We start from the raw sequence: 23,176 nt of genomic DNA on the forward strand, positions 1-23,176 counted from the left end.
TTGCGTTTGTTTATGATAATAAAAATTATTTTTCTTCAACTAAATAATTTAGTTTGTTTGAATACAACTATATAAATGTCTGTCTCCCGAGAAGTCACTTGGTTGCAAGGTTTGCCCAACAACCTAGAGGTACTCGGTTCGAGACCCGGCATCGAGAGAATACAACTATATAAATGAGATTTTTTGTTACAAAATTAGTTCAATTTTTTGAATTGTATTTTCTCTCTCCTCTGAAAAAATCTATTTTTTGAGAAGCTATTTTTAGAGCATGTTCGTTATAGCTTTTTTTTTTAGAATTTTTTTTTTAAATAATCACATATAAGAGAGAATGAATATGGTTTAAAAACTGAACTAATTTTATAACAAAAAATTAAATTTATATAGTTGTATGCAAACAAACTAAATTAAAAAATCTCATTTATCTAATTGTAACAAAACAAACTAAATTATTTATTTTAAAAAAATGATTTTTATTACTGTTGTTTTCAAAGGTTTTTTATTTGAAGTTGTGACATAAAAGACTTGGTCAAATTTGCATATCCTATAAGTCTCACTGTCATTGGTGATACAAATCCTTTTCATTTTATAATATCATTGTTGTGGCAACTGGCAAATGACTTTTTTAATTTAACTTTTATTTTATTTCTTAACTGAAGCATCTTCTTCATAAAATATTGGGATAAAAAGTAGTAATATATCTACAGAGTAGGCAGCGGCGAAGCTAGCAAAAAATTTAAGAAGGGGTCAAATATAGAGGAACAATAAAATATTTTTAAAACGAATATTTAAATTTAAGGATAAAAATGTTTTTAGTTTCATAGATTATAATTTTTTAGGTTTAGTTCTTAAAAAAAAAAATTATTCAATTTTTGTCTCGATTTTTTAAAATTTTACAAAAAAAAAGTGTTTTTACTCTAACAAAAAATTAAGGACTAAAATCAAACAAAATCTTAGAAACATAACTCAAAAATCGCAAGTGTTGTAAAAACTAAAAACAAATTTAATCCAAAAATTAATCAATACTTGAAAAAAAAATGAAAATAATTTTTACTTATATCAAATGTAAATTAAAGCAACAACAAAGGATAAGAATTAACAATAGCTATTTAAAAAAGTTGGGTAAAATGCATTTCAAAAAGCCAATTTTATTCATAATTGACCGTTTACTAAATAGATTAATAATGTCTTTTTCAATGTAAACAAATAGGTTATTTGCAAGAAATTCAATGTCCATTTCAATTGTTTATGCTAGCTTTCGACAACTGAATTTGTTTGGGGTAGCTCAATATTTATTATTTGGGGTAGCCGAAAATAAATTTATACCAACCAATTAAAAATTAATATATTTTTTGGGGTAGCCAAGGCTACCCCTTGCCAATGAAGGGCTATGCCCGTGAGAGTAGGTATGTCAAATGAGATTCAGACTGAGCCATGGAACACAAGACAAATAAACGATCCTTACCAAGGTAAAATATATCTTTATATAATTAATTGCAATAAGAGTTATATACAAATAAGTTAATGTTCATCTTTTTGCGTATTAGTGCAGTTGGGAGAGAAAATACATCATCACTATTATAAATATTTGTCTTTTTTTTTTTTTTTAAGTACACGTCTCACTCCTTCTTGCTTCCTCTCATTAATTGCTTGATCAAATATTCAAATCATCACATATTTACTCACATGTTATTTATGTCATTTGCATCATTCACGCAAATTTGATTTATTTCAATTAATTTATTAAAAACAAAAATGAAAATTATAACATTTTAATAGCTTATCATGAATAAATTTTGTATTATCAGCCAATAAAAATTGAGCATGATTGATGATTTAAATTATCAGTCAATCATGATTCATGATTGAAATTACCAACCAATCAAAATTGAGATAACATGTCATCGTTATAACATTTACTTAGTTCTTTTTTCCTATATATATAGTCAATATGCTCATTTTCATCATCATACCTCTCTCTCTCTCTCTCTCTCTCTCTCTCTCTCTCTCTCTCTCTCTCTCTCTCTCTCTCTCTCTCTCTCTCTCTCTCTCTCTCTCTCTCATTCCATTTGTTTTCGTTTTCTTTATTCATCCATTGTGTTTTAATTTTGTTTTTGTTTTCGTTTTCTTTATTTTTGTTTTGTTTTCTTTTTAAATATTTCATCGAAGGGAAAGCTCTCTAAATTTTTGTAACGCCTTCCATAGTTTATGCAACATTAAAGGAATGATATGGTACATAATATGTTTATACACATTTTTAGTTTTTTTTTACACATTTAATTAAATAAAAATATATTTGGTCAAAAAATAGTGTGTGTAAATGTCAAAACATGGTTATCAATAAAATAAAATCAATTGGTTTGAATTACTGCGATTTTGTTTCTAAGATCAAATGTATCAATTGATGAATATTAGTGTACAATATTATTTTTTGGTTATTGTTTGCATGAATTAAGCACTTGATTATTTTGTTTATTTTATGTCTTTGGCTATAAATATCGATTTTGACTCCTACACTTTTCATATCACTCTATATTCACAATTCATATTATTAAAAGTTTTTCTCTGAACTTCTATTTTCTCTTTTTGTTACAATGTCAATTTTTTACACATTTCTCTTATTAATTTCCATGACTCATGTATTGTAAAGACTTATTTGATACATGTAAGAGAATCATGAGTTTCGGTAATTCATATTATTAAAAGTCTTTTCTAAGTCTGTTTTTCTTTTTTTTAACAAATACAATGTAGTTTTTCTTCTTCGATATAAAGTTGCGTTGTTGAATATTTTATAATTTTTTGTTTGTTTTGGCTCTTTAACTTGCAGACATAATTCATGAATAAACAATATTCAGGAAGGTTGAATTATGAGAATAAAGAAAAAGTATAATTGAGATCCAAAGAGGGCAAAAGACAAACGTGCTTCTTTATTCTTTTAATCGGGACTTTTCCTTTGGCATGAAAGAGATTATTATGAAAGCAGCTACACTATCATTCCAGTTGTAAGATAGATGCCAATTATAATTATAATAGGTGATGGTGTTATGAATTGAATCAATATTCTATATTTCTAGGAAATTGTCTTAAGGATGTATCTAGCTAGGGAAGGAACCAAGACGATAGAAAACAATACTCCTATTGTAATTGATCACACATTGATATGACAGTTGATTCTTGCACTTAAATTCATCATCAGAGTAAAACCTATTTACTACGTTGACTGCCTTGCCTTAACTATAGAGTAAATAATCGTAATTATTGTTTATTGGGGTATTAAATTATTTTGATTTCTATTGATTTGCATTTATTAATGTATATCTTTTTCATTAATGTGCTTGTTTTTGTTTTTAGAGAAGCAAATATATATTAACTAGCATGGAAACCCGTGCTAAGCACGGGCTAGAATTTCATCAAACTTAAAGGAGATAATATTGTGATGTAGCAAAAGTCAGTTAAAGTCCAACATCAGATGAAAGAGTGCAAGTTGAACATCAAAAGAGTGAAAAAACTCATACTTAAGCCTTAAAATTTTGGATGAAAATGTAGTCTCGTTTTCACATGTGTTTGCCCTTTCTCCAATGCGTCGATTCACATTAGTGTTCGCTCCTCCAGAAAGCCCAACGGTAGTATGATATTTTGGTTCAACGTTCTGGGGGAGCGGGAGTGTTTTAGGTGGTGGATCACGAACACGGAGAGTCTGACTCTAATGAAGAAATGTTAATGTGTTCGGTGTAAATTAAAATTTCACATTGTATGCAAGAGTAGCTGCGAGCGACATATAAATAATATGATCCACGTCGTAATGCCCTGAGACTTTGGATGAAGATGTGATGTTAATCTCAATCGTGTGATTACTCTTAGGCTAATGTGATCATACAACTCAATTTAGACTCTCACATAAGTCCCAAGATTATGATAATTTGATTCTATATTTTTTAATGTCGTTTTGTTTAATTTTTTTATCTTAAATTAATTTTAGTTTTCAAATGTCAAAAAATTATTTAACCATTGTTATATCTGATTCATTCATTTTTTATCTTTGGTGAGATCTTACAATAGAAAAATGTAGATGTGAGATAAAAAAATACATACATGGCGTCCGGGCCCCCGAACCTGAGCCGAGTAAAGAAAATGTTTAGAGACCTACTGAAAAAGGTCCACTTTATTTTCAGCCAAAACAGATCGGAATCAACGTCAATCAATAGAAATGCCAAAATAAGGAAGAAAAAAAATGTTTGTTAGACATTTTAAATTGTCGTTACATTTTTTTTTTAGGGAAAATTGTCGTTACATTTTTTTAATGAGTCTAAAATTTTAGTAAAATAATTACCCATTAATTCTTAACTCTTTCACACGTAACAGAGATATGTTAATGTGTCATGTGTAAGTTAAACTTCTAAATTGGAAGCAAAAATATATATTGAGAAACATGAATGTGAGATGACTAATAATACATAATGTATTAAGGTTTTAGGTGAAGATGTGGTGTCAATCTCATATGTCGGATTTCTCTTGATAAAATATGATGATCAATCTATTATAGGCTTGCACAAAACTCCAAACACTATGATGAACTATTTTTTTAGTTTTTGGATGTCATTAGTTTAATTTTATTATATTAAATATAAGTTTTTAGATGTTCACTTTCATGAAAGAAAAAAATTATCCAACCTCTATTATTTCAAATACCTTCACTTTTGGTCTTTGGTGGGATCTAGTCATAGAAAAATGTAGACGTGTTATATTGAATTAACAAATTACATGCTTATAAGACATTTTAAAATGATGTGATATTTTTTTCAACTCCTTCCACTATCCCATAAAATTATCATGAACCCGCTCTATTCCTAACACTTCAATGGAAAAAACACACACTACTTTTTTCCCTTGTCATTTCTATCATCTTTAAATTTCTTTTTTATATTTTCTCTTTTTTTATGAAAGATAGGATCATAAACCTCCATCCATCAAACCACTATCAACTCACATTTTTTACCATGTTGTGTCTACGGTTGACCTTATTTGGCTATGTCACCAAATCTCATACGCAAGAGTCTCACACTTATGGGAGAGATGTTAAAGTGTCAATTGTGACTCAAAGTTTCAAATTGGATGCAAGTAGATCTTGAAAAACATATAAGTGAGATGATCAATATACATGATGCTTTAAGGTTTTGGGTGATGGTGTGGTGTCAATCTCAATTGTGTGCTTTGCGATGATCTAACTCATTGCAGGCTCCCTTGAAACTCTAAACATTTTGATAAACTATTTTGTTAGTTTTTTCAATGTTTGTAAACTTTTATATTAAGTTGAAGTTTTTTAATGTTTTCTGCTTTCATGTAATATTTTATAATCAATCTCTATTTATCAACTTCCTTCAGTTTTGGTCTTCGTTGGAATTTCACGATAGAATAATGTTGATGCGTTATGTTGAGTTGACAAAATACTCCCTCAGTTCCATAATATAAGCAAAAAAAAACTCATTTTCTTTGTCCCAAAATATAAGCAAAAAAAACAAACTTTTATCCTATTTAATCTTGGTTTTAAAAAAAAAATCATCTTTTTCAATAATTGTTTTTGTTTATTCTCATAAAATTAAATGCAAATTACATTTAATTTTATCTCTCTTTCATTTTCTCCATAACCAATAGCCAATGAAAATTGTTTTTACATCTTCCTATAAAACTTTTTTCAAAGAAAACACAAAAAACTATACTCCAAATTATTCTTATGTTTTAGTTTTCTTAATAAATGTGATTTTTTTTTTTTGCTTTTAATTTGGGACGGAGGGAGTACATGTTTATTGGACATTTTTAAATGTGGTGGCATTTTTTTAATTGAGTTTAATTTTTTGGTAAATTAATTACCCAAATATCTCAAACTCCTTCAACAAACCGATAAAATTACCAGAAACTCGCTTTATTTTTTATATATAATCCATGAACAAAACACACAATATTTTTTTTTACCACTATTATATCTCTTAATATCGAATTTATTTTTCATGATCTTCTTTATTTTTCTAATTTTTCTATCTCTATTATCGTGAAAGATAGGAATAGAAACTACATTTTTGACCATGTTGTGCCTTCGTTTGACCTTATTTGACTATGTTGCATGTGTCTAAAGATTTTGGATAAAAATGTGGTGTCAATCTCATTTGTGTGATTTCTCTTAAAAGTACCCCTTTATACATGAGGGAAATGATTAAAAACGCCCCTTAATAAAAGCGTCATCAACCCATCTTTTTTACCAGGTTGTGTCTTCAACCTTATTTGGCTATTTCGTCAAATCATAGAGACCAAGATTCTCACACTTATAGAGAATAAGTTAATGTGACATGTGTGAGTTAACCTTTTACATTTGATGCAAGAGTAAATATTAAGCAACATATAAGTGAGATGTCCAATATACTTAATGTCTTAAGATTTTGAATGAAAATGTAGTGTCAATCTCATTTATGGGGTTTCTCTTAGACAAATGTAATGATCCAACTCATTTTAGTCTTCCTAATGACTTTGAACTCTATGATGTATTGTTTTGTTAGTTTTGTGATGTCATTTGCTTCTTTTTTTTTTTTTTTTCATATAACATAAAAAAATCATTTCAAAATATTTTTTTTATATTATTTAAAGTTGCTTCACTTTTAGTCTAATGTTGAATACAATCCAATGTAAGCTCCATAGGAAGTCCCAACATTACAATGATTTGTTTTTGTTAATTTTTAGGTGTCATTTGTGTTAATTTTTTTTATCTTACATTTTAAATTTTTGATGTCATTCACTTTAATGAAATTATTTTTTGGTTAAAGCAATAATTTAAATTCCTTCACTTTTGGTCTTTACAAGATCTGAAAAAGGAAAAATGTAGATTTGTTATGACAAAATACATGTTTATTATACATTTTCAATTGATGTGATATTTTTTTAATTATTCTAATATTTAGGTAGAAAAATTACCCTATAATTTCTAACTCCATCAACAAATCCTGCTCAATCTTCATGTGGAAGCATATTCAGAAATTCATATGGAGCGTATTTAGGAGGATTTGCGCAAAATCTCAATACAAACTCCTCTTTTAATGCGGAGCTTCTTGCTGCTATCACTACTATTGAACTTGCTTACTCTGAAGGTTTGCTAAATCTTTGGTTAGAGACTGACTCCCACTTGGTTATGCTTGCTTTTAGAAATAAATCTTCAGTTTCCTAGGAGCTAAGAAACAGATGGTGTAAGTGTATAAAATTGCTTAGTAACATAAATTTCATTGTAAGTAGCATTTATAGGGAGGGGGAACTCTTGTGCAAATGGTTTATCTATCTTGGTTTAGCTCTATCTGCTTTTGTTTGGTTCCCTTCTTCTCCTCCTTCCATTTCAGTTGACTTTGTTAGGAACCGACTAGGCTTACCTAACTTTAGGTTTGTTGTTTCTTGAAAAGGTGTCAACCTAGTTTCCCTTATCTTTTTTGTTGTTATTGTTTCTCTTTCTTTTAATGAAATTTGGGTAATGCTCTTTGCATTACTCTTACTCAAAAAAATAAAATAATAAACTATCAAAAAACTCGTTATTTTTCCTTATCATTTCTCTCATGTTTAAATTTCTTTTACATCTTCTTTCCTTTTCTATTTTACTTACGCTCTTCTCATGAAGGAAATGAGTAAAAACGCATCTCTATAAAAACGTCACCAACCTATCTTTTTTACCAGGTTGTGTCTTCAACCTTATTTGGCTATTTCGTCAAATCATAGACACCAAGATTCTCACACTTAAGAAGAAGTTAATGTGACATGTGTGAGTTAACCTTTTACATTTGATGTAAGAGTAAATATTGAGCAACGTATAAGTAAGATGTCCAATATACGTAATGTCTTAAGATTTTGAATGAAGATGTGGTGTCAATCTCAATTGTGGGTTTCTCTTAAACAAATGTAATGATCCAACTCATTGTAGGTTTCCTCATAACTCCAAACTCTATGATGTATTGTTTTGGGATGTCATTTGCTTATTGTTTTTTATATAACATATAAAAAAATAATTTAAAAATAATTTTTTATATTATCTAAAATTCCTTCACTTTCGGTCTTTAGTGGTATTTAACAATAAAGAAAATGCTAATATATTATGTTGAGTTGACAAAATGCATGATTATTAGATATTTTAATGATTGCTAAATTAAGGTAATGATATGATGGGTGATAAATGAGTTAACATAGATTTCCTTCAGAGAAAAAAAAATGAGTAACACACACACACATATATATATATATATATATATATATATATATATATATATATATATATATATATATAACAAATGGTTTCCGATAGATGAACCACATTGGAATGCAAATAAAGAAATATGATGGTTAAATTTAAATTTAAAAGGCAACAAATTCTCATCCTTAATAAATCACTAAAAAGAGGAATTATAAATAGAAAGAGTTAATGTTCAATTTTTTATTTTTTATTTTGAAATAAGTTCATCTTCAATTCTTGAAATTTATTTTATAATAAGGATCAAATGAGGTAGTATAACATAGAAAGATTTGAGAGTTCATCTTCATTTTTTGATATATTTTTTTTTTTGTTTTGTTTAGGGATATCTCATGAGATAGATCAATTTCAACAATGTTAATCAACCTCATATTTAATTTAAAATTATCAAGATTTGATTTTCAACACTGTTAATTTCAGCAATGTCAAAACTTTCTTTAAAAAATCCAATTGAATTTAAGATTATATTGAAAAACTATTCAATTGATGTCAATTGATGTGACTAAATATATATAGCTTGTTTGACTTGCTTTGCTCCCATATATATCCAATCCAATCCTCCTTCCCTTTCAGTGAAAAACAATTGTTTCCAAATATATATAGCTTCACATCCTATAGTTTACTAAATTAGAGTATATTATTATAGGCTTAAATATGTCTTTCGTCCCTGCAAATATAGGTCATTTGAATTTTCGTTCTTGAAGTTACTAATCAGATGTAATTAGGACCAAAAGTCAAATGATTAATATTTGCAGGGCCAGATTTGAAGGATTAGTAACTTCAGGGACGAAAATTCAAATTGACTATATTTACAGGGACGAAAGACATATTTAAGCCATTATTATATTATACATAACATATGGGGAACTACATTTCATGTAGTCTATCAGTAGGAGGAAACAAAAGTATTGGAGAGGCATAAAGGTGATATTCCCAAGTGGAGAGATACACAAGTTTGAAGAAGCAGTGAAAGCAGCCGAACTTATGGTTGAGATGCCAAGTTTCTTTGTGGTAAACACTCGTTCACTGCAGATTGGAACAAGGTTTTGCGCCCTCAATGCGGATGAGGAACTAGAGTATGGTAATGTTTATGTGATGATTCCAATGAAGAAGCTTCACTCTGCTGTCACAGCAGCTGATATGGGTTCCTTGCTACTCACTGCAAAAAGGGTCTCTGCAAAAATGAACAAGATTCTTCCTTCGGCAGAATCTAATTTGGAAATGGAATCACAACCAAAGTTGGACTTGGATGACATTGATCAAGACTTGTCTATGCACAGGTTGTCCTTATGCAGCAGGTCAAAGAAGCCTTTGTTGGAGATCATAGCAGAAGAAACAGTGTGCTGAAGCTGAATTCAAATTCAAAGCTTTCTTTCTTCTCATCTGAGCTACCAAGCGCCAAGTCCAGCGTGTGGGCTTTCCTGTTTTCTTTTTGATTGATTGGTGTCATTCTCTATATTGTTAAGAGTTACACGGGCACATCATTTTTATTTATTATATATGATATGATTGGATTTGTATGTATGTACTATACTCAACCAAACGGATTTGTATGTATGTACTATACTCAACCAAACTAATTCAAAACATTATGTAATAGGATTAGGCTATTCTTTTATTCAATTCTTATAGACTCCAAAATTTTCAATACATCAGGTTCTGGTACTGGTGTCTAGTATTTTAAATTTTAAAGTAGTTTCTTATTCAATACTTTGAAATACATCGCACTAAATCAAATCATAGAAATGATGGTACATGATAGTAGAGTTAAAATATAAATGTTAAATTATATTTCTAAATGGCGGTGAAACAATTACTTAACATCAAAAATCGACGGGCTTCCTCATTGGACGACGTTTAATGCAAATGATGGATTCCACAGCCAAATTATCTTCATAGTCACTGATCAAGAGTTCTATCCAAACAAGATGTTTTATAAGGTACAAAAACATTCCCCCAAAATTTACTCACATGACCAACAACAAAATCTTTTGTTTTCTGGACAGACAATGACAAACATCTATTGAATACTTACTATGATTTAATTGTTTATACGGTAGGTTAAATGTAATGTAACCGCTCAAAATTTAAGGGGTATTATGAATTTATGCTATTTACATTATCTACAAAAATGGCAGCAAGAAGTTAGCAAATGAAGTGCACCATTTTTCTTCCTGACAAGAAATATCATCATCCCTAATATCACAAATAATGGTTAGTCTGGGATCTAGATTCCTTTCAGTAGAGATTCCATGCAGTCAACAAGTTCGGATCCATATGCACAATCCCAAGTTTTGATCCGTTAAAGTTCATTCTGTATTATCATTTCAGCTACCTCACCCATGAGGCTCTTCCCTCGGATTTCTAGTAACTGCAGAGCCAGGCCGTCTTCATTCATCTGTCTTAATCCCTTGCTCACTCTCTTCAACATATCCACATCAAGTTCTTCAATCCAGAGTGGTGTGCAACTCACCATCAAGCTCATAAACCCGGACACATAGGCACGCCAAGTTGCACAATCACAGCGAAGTGAAATTTTCCCATCTAGAGCATTTGCAAGAAATTCTAGATGAATCCCAATAATCTTTGGTCGCCGTTTTGATGCTGCTGATAAAGAATCGATACCCCAAGCAAATGTCCCACTAAGTACAGCAAAACATGCCAATGCATAGCCTCTAAGAATGGCAACCACAACCCCAGATTCTCCCACTTCTTGCTCCAACCCTGGGGCTGATAAAAACCATGAAGGTAAAGTTTCTGTTATCAAAGATTGAATCAAACTAGAACCACCGGATATCCAAAGAAAAGAAGCCCCAAGAAGCGCAGCATGCTTGACACGTGTCATTGATGCAGCAAGAGAAACCTGTCCGTATCTCATTCCATATTTAGTCATCTTTGGCTTGTGCGCTTCACCGTTGGGCAACCCACCACTTGCTATATCTCTAACCGAAAGCATTAGAAGAGATACAATTTCTTCTGTCAAGAACATAGCATCCCTAATAGACCTGTAAACTCGCAAGTAGAGAATTCCAGGAGCAACTGGAGAGATCCCTCCTAAGAAGTGAGAACCAAATCCATGACCAAGGAGAGCACCAACACCACCGTTGTTATAAATACAGGCAGAACCAAGCCCAAGGGTGGACGTGAAGCAACTTTTTAGGAGCTGAACTACAGCATCCCTGCTATGGTGGAAGACAGTTCTAGAAGCAGAGAATACAAAAAAGTCACTCCAGCGCTTAACCTTCTGAGCCCACAAAGAACCTACAATGGGCATGCAAGGCCAGGGGCAACCAGCAGAAAGGTTGATCATAGATGGGCCAATCAAAACAAGAAAGCGCTCAGAAGATTTATCAAGCTTATAGGTTATTGTGAGACTTAGAAAAGCCGCCAAAGGCAAAGGAAGTGTAGCTGGAGCGTTCCCATCTGCTTGCAGCAGTTCAAAATGTAATGTCAACAGATTGATTTTATAAACCTTGTGCATATAAATATATAATGTAAAACAAAATCAGTCCACAAAAAACAGTATGCATTCAGTAAAAAAAACAGTGGATATTTCCAGGTCAATCATATATCTGGTTGTCAATTGAGAGTTTATCATCACCCAAAAATTACAGGTCAAAAGAATTATTATTATTATTATTATTGACAGGAAAGTCAAAAGAATTACGAATATGTAAAACACAACAAGTTATTGGCCTACAGAATTTAAATGATGTAAATGCAGCAAGAATCATATATGAAAGGATAACTTGATCTTGTAAAGAGGGCCATCTCTAACTATCGAGTTCAATTAATATTCACAGAACCAAAAAAAGTGAATTTGCAAACCTATTGCGAGGCTCGGGACATCAACCCCAGTGGCTGCCAGAATTTTTTTGATTTGTTGCTCGACAATGGATAAATTAGCTGCAGGACTAGGCCAATCAGTTCCGTTCATAAAAGCTGGCTTCCACACACCACGTGTTACTTCAGCTGATAAGTAGCTTACAATAGTTGCCAAAGATGCTGGAAGAAAATCCGCAATATCTTTGAGACCTGAGATAAGAAGGAGGCACATTTAGGAAAACAACTTAAAAAACAAATGATTAGTATCCAAAATAGCTTGTTTCTGCAACTGCAACAGTCAACGGTGGAACTAAGGTACAAAATTGATAAAAGCATGTTTCTGTGTTTCTGCAATTAATTGGTTCTTCATTTATACATTTTTGCACTTCTTAGTTTGTGTTTCTGCATTTCTACCTTTGTATTCACCCAGTTTCTGCGTTTCAGGCTTAGTTTTTGTGGTTTTTTTGTTTCTGTGTTGCATTAGCTTGAGAAGGACCCCCAGAAACTAAGTTTTCTTCCCAAATGTCATGTTCAAGCTTCTTTAAATTTTTTGTAGGACATCCTTACTTCACAGTTCCGACATTCTCTAGTTTTATTTTAAAGCATGAAAGCCTCAATACAATCCTGAGATAATTCTTAATGATACATAACGATAATGCAAAATAAAAAAGCACCCATGAGGAAACTAGGCAAACCTGTAGCCAGTTCACGGGGACTAAGTCTTCCATGAGCACAAGCTGTAAGAGCAGCATCAAGAACAAATGGAGCTGCTTCAAGGATATCCCATGCTGGCACTTTGAGTTTCATCAAAGCGTCATCCAATGAAGAACCAGATGAGTTGCTGCTTCCTGAAGTCGTAGATGTCAATGATTGAGCACTTCTATTTATTTTCCTGCACATCATGCTTAACAGTGCATCAACGATCCGAAGAATAGGCCCTCCAGGAACTAGAGCACATCGAGTTGATGCAAGACATTCTTGATGTTGCTGATACCAAGTGTTTAGTTTTGGAAAGGAATCCATAAACACGGGCTCTGTAGAAAAACTTATCATTTTTGAAAATCTTCTGCTTTTTATTCTATCTCTTGGTGATTTCCCAAAGGATGCTAACGTGCTATTCCGAACCAATAAAAGGTACTCAGGACCTAACTGTGATCCTAATGCTGGAGTTGCTGCACCTCCCATCACATGTTCAACAGGTGGATGATTAAACTGCCATAATCTCAGCAGGAGAACAAATGCATTAGAGAACACCACATGGCAAGAGAGTTTTTCACCAGTTGCAGCAGTCCATGACACACTAGGAACACATGATCCAAACGCCTCACATATTGGCATTAGTGCAGCAGCAAGTAGTGGAACCTGAAAAAAGATGGTAAAATGAATTCAAAGAATCAGGAAACAAACTGGATGCAGAAATAGTGAAGTGAATCGAAGATGCGAACTTTTATTGTGCATGTACAAGCATGCGTTAGAATACACATTAAATCTGAACATACCGCACCATGTAGGGAGAAAATCTGAACACTGTCTACAGATGAAATTCCAATCAGTAGGACATTCAAAAATGGAGCATAGCTAATCAAATGGTTTTCTGTCCCGGCGTATTTAGGAGGAACCGCAGGAGAAAGCAATTTTATGATGAAAAAAACGACGTGTTCCTGCAAACAGCAATAGAAAAATAATGAACAAGGAGGATAGAGACAAAAAATGAGCCAGACAAAGTTTTGATATTATGCGAAAGTCAAACGATATTGTTGATGTTAAGATCACCTGCACATTCCACCCACGTACTAGAGATGCTCCACAAAGAATGGTAGCAGCAGATATCTTTTCTTCATCAGAGCCATTGATTGCAAATTCAAAAATTTTCTCAATCTCTGCTAAGCTTCCATCAAATTGAAAAGCTTAAAACTCAGGTGCAGTACCACTTAATATAAATAATAGAGCATTGATACACCTTACTTCAGGAAACAGAAAGGGGAAACTAAAGCCAGATATTAGGCAAAACTACAACCAATTAGACATCTGCCACTTTCAAACACAGACATCTCTATTAATGCATGTGTGGTGTCTGTGTCTATTTAAAATCTATGAATCCATCTCTAGTTTGGATAAAGAACAAGTAATTGCTCTTCAGTTCCAGATGAAACGAGTCACTTTATCCCGTATTTATAGGAGTAAGTAATAAAGCCCAACATAGACTAAGTACTAGTACTACCCTTCCCAGTCTCTAATAAGACAAGGTGATATGCAAAACCTTTATAATATTAGTTAGGGTATACTATCTATGATACCTAGATACATATTCTATATAATGTATTTTACCTACCACATTAACTTATCAACGTCTTAAATAGAAGCACCGACTGATTCATTTTTTTTTTCTTTCTAAAAAGTATTTATTGAAGAATAGAGAAATACAGAAGAACACACAAGTGTCAGCTTAAGAGAGCTTTCCAGTTCGACTGAATGGCAAAAAAAAAAAACCCCACTTCGGAAACAAAAAAAAAAAGCACATGTTCATGAAACCAAAAGGAAATAAGGAAAAAAATCAAACGGAAATAAGAAACATCAGAGCTGCCATTTCATTGATGCAGGATGAATACTGTAGTAAAAATTAGCGAATGCTGAGACATTTCTAGACTCTAGAGATCAATTTAGCTAGTAATAGAAAGTAAAATACAACAGAAAGGACGGTGATCTTCAAGTCTGAATGAACTAGGAGTGATGAGGAATCCCTCCACAAAATCGAATCTGGACTACCAGTTATTGCCTTAAATCATTTACTTCAAATATGAGAGTAAAATACAATAAAAAGAAGGGTGATCTTCAAGTCTGAATGAACCAAGAGTGATAAGGAATTCCTCCTAAAAATTTAATCTGGACTACCAGTTATTGCCTTAAAACATTTACTTCATATATGACAGAAATGATGAGAAGTTAAGTTAAATATCCAATTATAATACTAAAGAAGAAAAAAAAGCATAATCTTGACTGTTCAGAGTAACTCTAGTAAAGGATACACAATCCTACAATGAAAAGCCCAAAATAGTCACTAGTAACGATACTAATGCACTAAGAGCGATCTAAGTGAGCAGAGTGAATGGCAGCAACCAAGGGGTATTATTTACGAACTAGAAATTTGGAATGTCCAAAGTTATACCAAAGGTTGCTAATGGAATTAATAATGCAATTTAATTGATTTAAAGCATAGAAGCTTTAGGGCAAATCAACAGCTAAAAAGACCAAGGAAAGAACACGGCCAAGAGGTGGAAGCTGTATAGAAAAGGAAACAAAAAGATAAATAGAAACACTGCACCAGATAGTATTGTATGATATTCATCACTGTTACTTTAACCATGTAGGAAGCAACTATCACAGAGAGCATGTGGCATATTAAGGAAGCAATGATATACGAGGCAGCAGCATACCTGGAAGCAGGAGTTGCAACTAAGACATTAACCCATGGAGGATTTAGCAGTGAACCCTTCATCAATGATGACCAGCTAGGTAAATGGTTGGGAATACCACGAGGTAGCTGATTGGAAGGTGCACTCACATAACCAGGCCAAAAATAAGCCGAGGTATCAATCAGATGTCTTGCAATACAAGCCTCAACAATCAAATGCCGCAGGTTACCAGCTGCAGTGAATCATAAAAGAGGTATGATTAGGAGCTCAAGACTAACATGAAAAACCATCAAGAAACCACCAAATCTGAGAGCAAATCAGGAGAAGAAAACAGAAAACTAGATCACTTAATGACTTAAAAAAAGATTAAATCCAATGGAACCAGACTAAATTGAAAACGATAAACAATGGATGATTAAAATTATGATGGCCAAGATAAAGATAGAGAGAAGGGCCAGGTCGTTTGCCCCAGAAAATTCATTAAGGAACAGTTAACATGGTAAATGAAGGCATACATATACGATGGCCCATATTAACTATTTGAACTTGAGAGTCCGGAGTAGGCCTACATTGTTCTTGGTTTTAATTTGTTATGAAGTTTCCTTACATAATAGTATTGGATGAAATTTGTTTTGAATTGTTCATAAAACCATCCATTAATTTAAATTTTGGGCCCCTAACAAATAAATTACATTCTTCCCATATCTGAACATATCACCCAAAATAAAATGAATATTTGATCAAGTGCAAATAAATAATAATGAGCGGGGTTCCTTCCAAAACTGACACTTAAGAGATTCACAAAAGCAATCACTTACAGCAGTTTGTGGGTAAGTCATTCACATTCATATATTCCAAGTATCCACTATGTCCCGATACAAACATAGTAGCCTTGGCAGCAGCCTGATTAGCTACCCAAGTAACAGGCTGAGGTGGATTGAGTAAATCCTCATAATCACCCAATAACTGTAAGCTTGCAACCAATTCCCCACGACGCTTTCCCATAGCCAGCTTGTCCTTCCTTTGATTTCTAGGGCTACGTTCAGCTTCTTCAATCAGTTCACCTTCCTCTTCTTCAATAAGATTAGCAACTACAAGGGTCGTAATGCACAATAACATACACAAGCAGGTATCAAGGCGAGGTACAGGACCCTCACTAGGATCTCTCTCCTAAAAGAACAGGAAATAAATGCCAAGTTTCAAAACAAGGTAATAGAGTCCAAAAATATGCAAGCTTACAAAGAAGGTAAATTGACATGCTATATTTTCTTTAATTTTTATGGCTAAAAAATCTGCATTTGACCACATGTTACACATTTGTAAGCTCGTGGACAATGCAGTGTCTGGCACATAAATGAGCAACCAGAACAGATTTGAGTTAATCAATTGGCTGAAACAAGTTAGTATTTCTTACCCGTTGAACGAGCCGCAGGGCAGCAAACCATAAACCTAAAAAAGCATTGTGCCATGCAGTAGCATTGACTGCCTGTAAAGCCTTGACCAAGTCAGTAAGAAGTTCAACAGCACTGGCAGCCATGACATGATGATGACCATCCATTGCATCCTCCAGTATTAGATCAATGGGAAGCCAAAGTGAACTATCATTATGAGATTGGTCGGCACTTCCACTCCCACTTGCACACAACACTGAGCTCAACTTCATCTTCTTGTTCGATTCACAAGACAAAGGCCAATTCAATTTTAAATTCAAAGGATAAAACAACTCAGGAGATACATCATGTTTCAAGCTCCTCAAAATCAACGAGTTCGCTGCAAGCTGCTCTAGGTCATCAACAAAAGCACCCCAATGCGTTGACCTACATACAAACAAGAAACTTAAATTGAGAGAAATAAACAAGTATATGAGGGGACTACATGTTTTTCTTTTTGTTTTTTGAAAAAACTAAAATAACCCACCCAAATTGACACGGAGGAGAATTGAACCTGAGACCTAGAGGAGGAACATACTCCAAGGTCTCAAGGCAAAACCACAAGGCCAATCCAAGTGGGTTTGAGGGGACTACATGTTTTTCTTTTTGTTTTTTGAAAAAACTAAACTAACCCACCCAAATTGACACGGAGGAGAATTGAACCTGAGACCTAGAGGAGGAACATACTCCAAGGTCTCAAGGCAAAACCACAAGGCCAACCCAAGTGGGTTTGAAGGGACTACATGTTAAAACAAATATAGTAAGTGTTGTTACATGTTTCGTTGAACCAAGGAGAGGATCCTTGAAGTGAGTTTGTTGTGAAGAAAGTGTGCAATGAATTGAATAGCTGTTGCAGTATTTTTGGCGTGTAGAGGATGGTGGTGGTGATTATCCAATTCCATAGTGAGATCGGGATGATCGAGGAATAATAAGGAATTCTTATGTTGGAGTAAGGCTTCGTCCTGTAAGGATGCTTGAAGTAACTGCCACACAAGAGTGAAAAGAAATTGAACAAGAACAACGCCAGGGTGAGGAGGAGGAGGAGGAGGAGGATAAGAAGAAGAATCATGATAGAGTTGGGAAAGGCGAAGAAGTTGATGAATGGAGTTCATGAGAGAAGGGTAATTAGGAGAATTGATGAGAGAAGAGAGAGAGAAAGCGTGTGTGTTGAGAAGGTGAAGGTAGAGAGAGTAAGCTGGAGGGTGAAGAAGAGGGTGTCTGTTGGGTACTACTTTTGTGGAGAGGAGAGCCAAGACAAGGAAAGGAGGAACCATTCTTGATTCCATAGCTTTCTCTAAGTATTTCCATGTCACAGCAACGTTGTTGTCCCAACAGATGTGAGACACAAGGCGGTGTGCAAGCTCCACCGACGGTAACAACACACCCGCCGTCTTCAGCCATGAGGTTACCTCAATTGACCATACTTCAGTTGAACGTCCACACTTAGTTATCTCTATTACCCTCTCCCACACCACCGCCGTCGTCATCTTCCGTTTTGCTTACCTTTTCTGCCCTCTCTCTTTCTCTTTTTTGACTAATCAACTCACTCGCTATGTATTCTTCCTTCTTTTTACAAGGGTTTGACCAATTTATATGGATGGATGAGAATATGTTAGATAGAGGTAGCTTCGCAATGGTTAATTGAGGGAACGTGATTCACTGCTGTCAGAAAAACAATGCAGTCATGCAGTCAAACAATACATGGCCATCCGATTAAATCAAGGGTTCAGATACACCTTTTCCAATTTTCCACTCTCAAGCCACAACAACACAGGTAGTAACGACGCTATCATTAGTTGTATAAAATTGAAAGCCTCCTTCTCAATTTCTCCCTCTGAGACCGTGTCAATCACTCTATCTTGATGCATTTCTCATATCTTTATCTTGAATGAAAGGAACCCATCACTGTGAAATTGATGGATTGCAATGAAATGAATTGGAATTCTTAATTGAATTGGAACTCACCTCCATCAAATAAACTATGAATGAGGATCGATTGATCAGAGGTACTTGCTATATTAATAATACTCCTTTAGTTGCTATTATTGATATTGGTGCTACGCATTGTTTTATTGCTTTCGATTGTGCTTCTGCTTTGGGTCTTGTTTTGTCTGATATGAATGGAGAGATGGTTGTCGAAACTCCAGCTAAGGGTTCGGTGACTACTTCTCTCGTATGTTTGAGATGTCTTTTGTCTATGTTTGGTCGTGATTTTGAAATGAATTTAGTTTGTCTACCTTTGAGCGGTATGGATGTGATTCTGGGTATGAATTGGTTAGAGTACAACCATGTTCATATTAATTGTTTTAGCAAGTCAGTGTATTTCTCTTCCGTCGAAGAGGAAAGTGGTGCAGAGTTCTTATCTACCAAGCAGCTGAAGCAACTGGAACGCGATGGTATTTTGATGGCTTCCTTATCTATTGAGAATCAAGCAGTGATTGATAAGCTACAAGTGGTATGCGATTTTCCTGAAGTTTTTTCAGATGAAATTCCTGATGTGCCTCCAGAGAGAGAAGTCGAGTTTTCTATTGATCTTGTTCCTGGGACGAAGCCGGTGTCGATGGCACCTTATCGTATGTCTGCTTCTGAGTTAGCTGAGTTGAAGAAACAATTAGAAGATTTGCTTGAGAAGAAGTTTGTTAGACCAAGTGTTTCACCTTGGGGAGCGCCGGTTTTGTTAGTAAAGAAGAAAGATGGTAGTATGAGGTTGTGTATCGATTATCGTCAGTTGAATAAAGTAACTATCAAGAATAGGTATCCACTTCCGAGAATTGATGATTTGATGGATCAGTTAGTGGGTGTACGTGTTTTCAGCAAGATTGATTTGAGATCAGGTTATCACCAGATTAAAGTAAAAGATGAAGATATGCAGAAGACAGCTTTTAGAACGCGTTATGGTCACTTTGAATACAAAATCATGCCTTTGGGTGTTACGAATGCACCTGGAGTGTTTATGGAGTATATGAATCGCATCTTCCATGCATTTTTGGATCGGTTCGTGGTTGTTTTTATCGACGATATTTTGATTTACTCTAAGACTGAAGAAGAACATGCTGAGCATCTGAAGATTGTCTTGCAAGTGTTGAAAGAGAAGAAACTTTATGCTAAATTATCTAAGTGTGAGTTCTGGTTGAAAGAGGTAAGTTTTCTTGGCCATGTTATTTCTGGTGATGGTATTGTTGTAGATCCCTCTAAAGTCGATGCAGTATCGCAATGGGAGACTCCTAAATCAGTTATAGAGATTAGAAGTTTCTTGGGTTTAGCCGGTTACTACAGAAGATTTGTAGAAGGATTTTCCAAGTTAGCACTTCCGCTAACGTAGTTGACTTGTAAAGGTTAAGCTTTTGTGTGGGATGTTCAATGCGAGAACAGTTTCAGTGAATTGAAGAAGCGGCTGACGACAGCTCCGGTTTTGATTTTGCCGAAGTCGGATGAACCTTTTGTGGTATATTGTGATGCGTCCAAGTTGGGTTTAGGAGGTATACTTATGCAAGATGGTAAAGTGGTAGCTTATGCTTCAAGACAGTTGAGAATTCATGAGAAGAATTACCCGACGCACGATTTAGAGTTGGCGGCTGTGGTCTTTGTATTGAAGATATGGAGACATTACTTGTATGGTTCAAGGTTTGAGGTGTTTAGTGATCACAGGAGCTTAAAGTATTTGTTCGATCAGAAAGAATTGAATATGAGGCAGCGAAGGTGGCTCAAATTATTGAAAGATTGCAACTTTGGTTTGAATTATCATCCAGGTAAAGCTAATGTTGTTGTAGATGCCTTGAGTAGGAAGACATTGCATATGTCCGCTATGATGGCTAGAGAGTTCGAGTTACTTGAACAATTTAGGGATATGAGCTTAGTTTGTGAGTGGTCACCTCAGAGTGTGAAACTGGGAATGCTGAAGATTGATAGTGAATTTCTGAAGAGTATTAAAGAGGCACAGAAAGTTGATGTCAAGTTTGTAGACTTGTTGGTTGCTAGTAATCAGACTGAAGATGGCGACTTTAAGGTCGATGACCATAGTGTGTTGAGATTCCGAGGCCGAATTTGTATTCCTGATGATGAAGAGATGAAGAAAATGATTCTTGAAGGGAGTCATAGAAGTAGCTTGAGTATTCACCCGGGAGCTACGAAGATGTATCATGATCTAAAGAAGATATTCTGGTGGTCTGGATTGAAAAGCGATGTGGCACAGTTTGTGTATTCCTGTTTAGTTTGTCAGAAGTCGAAGATTGAACATAAGAAACCTGCTGGTATGATGGTATCTTTAGATGTGCCAGAGTGGAAGTGGGATAATATATCCATGGATTTTGTGACGAGTTTGCCGAATACTCCTAGAGGGAATGACGCAATTTGGGTGATCGTTGATAGATTGACGAAGTCGGCTCATTTTCTACCGATTAATATTAGTTTCCCTGTTGCCCAGTTGGCAGAGATTTATATTAAGGAGATTGTGAAGTTGCATGGTGTTCCTTCGAGCATTGTATCAGATAGAGATCCAAGATTTACTTCTAGATTCTGGAAAAGTTTGCAAGAGGCTTTGGGTTCTAAGCTGAGATTGAGTTCGGCGTATCATCCGCAGACAGATGGTCAGTCGGAGAGGACGATACAGTCGTTAGAGGATTTGTTGAGAGTTTGTGTTCTTGAGCAAGGAGGAACTTGGGATAGTCATCTTCCATTGATTGAGTTCACATACAATACTAGTTATCATTCTAGTATTGGAATGACACCTTTTGAGGCTTTATATGGTCGGAGATGCAGAACTCCGTTGTGTTGGTTTGAGTCAGGAGAAAGAGTGGTCTTAGGATCAGAGATTGTTCAGCAGACTACTGAGAAAGTTAAGATGATTCAAGAGAAGATGAAAGCGTCGCAGAGTCGACAGAAGAGTTATCATGATAAGCGCAGGAAAAATCTTGAATTTCAAAAAGGAGACCACGTGTTTTTGAGAGTCACTTCTGTGACTGGTGTGGGACGAGCTTTGAAGTCAAAGAAGTTGACTCCGAGATTTATAGGTCTGTATCAGATATCGGAAAGAGTTGGAACGGTGGCGTATCGAGTGGGATTGCCACCGCATCTTTCGAATTTGCATGATGTTTTCCATGTGTCGCAACTTCAGAAGTATGTTCCGGATCCATCCCATGTGATCCAGAGTGATGATGTGCAAGTTAGAGACAACCTTACGGTAGAGACTTTACCGGTGAGGATTGATGATCGGAAAGTGAAGACGTTGAGAGGCAAGGAAATACCCCTTGTGAGAGTCGTTTGGGACGGAGCGACTGGTGAAAGTTTGACGTGGGAGCTTGAGAGTAAGATGCTGGAGTCTTATCCAGAGTTGTTTGCATGAGGTAAATTTTCGAGGATGAAAATCTTATAAGTTGGGGAGAGTTATAACGCCCACTTTTATTTAATTAATTATTTAATCGAGTCTAAACGAGTTATATTATATTTATATAATATATGTGTGATTTATGATGATTTATGACGATTTAGATGATTTGGATGATTTTAGATGAGTTACGTGATGTGATGATTTTTATGAGGTTATGACCTTATTTTGTTGTTTAATAAAATAAGATTTGAAAATAAAATAAAATATTTAGTTAGGGGCTGTTTTGAGATTTTAGAGAGTTTTGGGGGAGAAAGAGAGATAAGATAAGATGTTAGGAGGAGATATAAAAGAGAAGACCTAGGTTTTTAGAAAAGTTAGTACGTACGACTGTTTTTGGAGAAAAGGGGGAAAAAGCCAAGAGAAGGGAGAACACCTAGGGAAGCTGCGATTTTCTTCAAACAAGGTAAGGGTGAGACTAATAATTCAGTAGTATTAATCCATGTAATTCTGATGATCAAATTAACAAGTTAGGATTGAATTAAAAAGTTTATGAAATTAGGGTTAATAGGTGATTTTGATGATCCAATGATGTTAGGTTGTTAGATTGATGCTTAAAACGTCCTTTGACCTTAGATTATGAATAGAAGGAATTCTGAAATCGAAATTAGGCTTTAAACCATGTGAGTTGTTGAATTTTCGTGAAAAACTGCATTATGCCCGAGCCTACATTCATCGCTCGCCCCCGCGAACGATGATCCTCGCCTCGCGAGTGATGAAGTTCATCGCTCGCCACACGAGCCATTTCCCTTCGCCTCGCGAGTTACAAGTCGTAGCTCGCCACAACGAACAACCTTACTCGCCGTAGCGAGCATGACCAGAGAGCATGTTGAATTCTGTATTTTTGACTTTTGAG

General features: G+C 34.5%; 2 protein-coding genes across 2 annotated transcripts; one reads left to right on the forward strand and one right to left on the reverse strand.

The window, feature by feature from the left end:
* The first annotated feature begins 75 nt into the window (after positions 1–75).
* LOC25488024 (uncharacterized) lies at positions 76–9,892 on the forward strand. The gene is made up of 2 exons (XM_039831149.1): positions 76–129; positions 9,152–9,892. Exons 1-2 carry the CDS (start codon positions 76–78, stop codon positions 9,614–9,616), a joined length of 519 nt encoding a protein of 172 aa, XP_039687083.1. The 3' UTR covers positions 9,617–9,892.
* Positions 9,893–10,115: 223 nt separating this feature from the next.
* On the reverse strand, positions 10,116–18,863 carry LOC25488025 (mediator of RNA polymerase II transcription subunit 33B). The gene is made up of 9 exons (XM_013610203.3): positions 17,712–18,863; positions 16,922–17,324; positions 16,326–16,677; positions 15,529–15,739; positions 13,868–13,982; positions 13,594–13,755; positions 12,790–13,456; positions 12,098–12,304; positions 10,116–11,692 (listed from the first exon to the last, which is right to left on the reverse strand). The coding sequence occupies exons 1-9, from the start codon at positions 18,422–18,424 to the stop codon at positions 10,572–10,574; spliced, it is 3,951 nt and encodes a 1,316-aa protein (XP_013465657.1). The 5' UTR covers positions 18,425–18,863; the 3' UTR covers positions 10,116–10,571.
* Positions 18,864–23,176: the final 4,313 nt, after the last annotated feature.

This window comes from Medicago truncatula, chromosome 2, assembly GCF_003473485.1.
Source record: "Medicago truncatula cultivar Jemalong A17 chromosome 2, MtrunA17r5.0-ANR, whole genome shotgun sequence".
Taxonomy (NCBI): Eukaryota; Viridiplantae; Streptophyta; class Magnoliopsida; order Fabales; family Fabaceae; genus Medicago; species Medicago truncatula.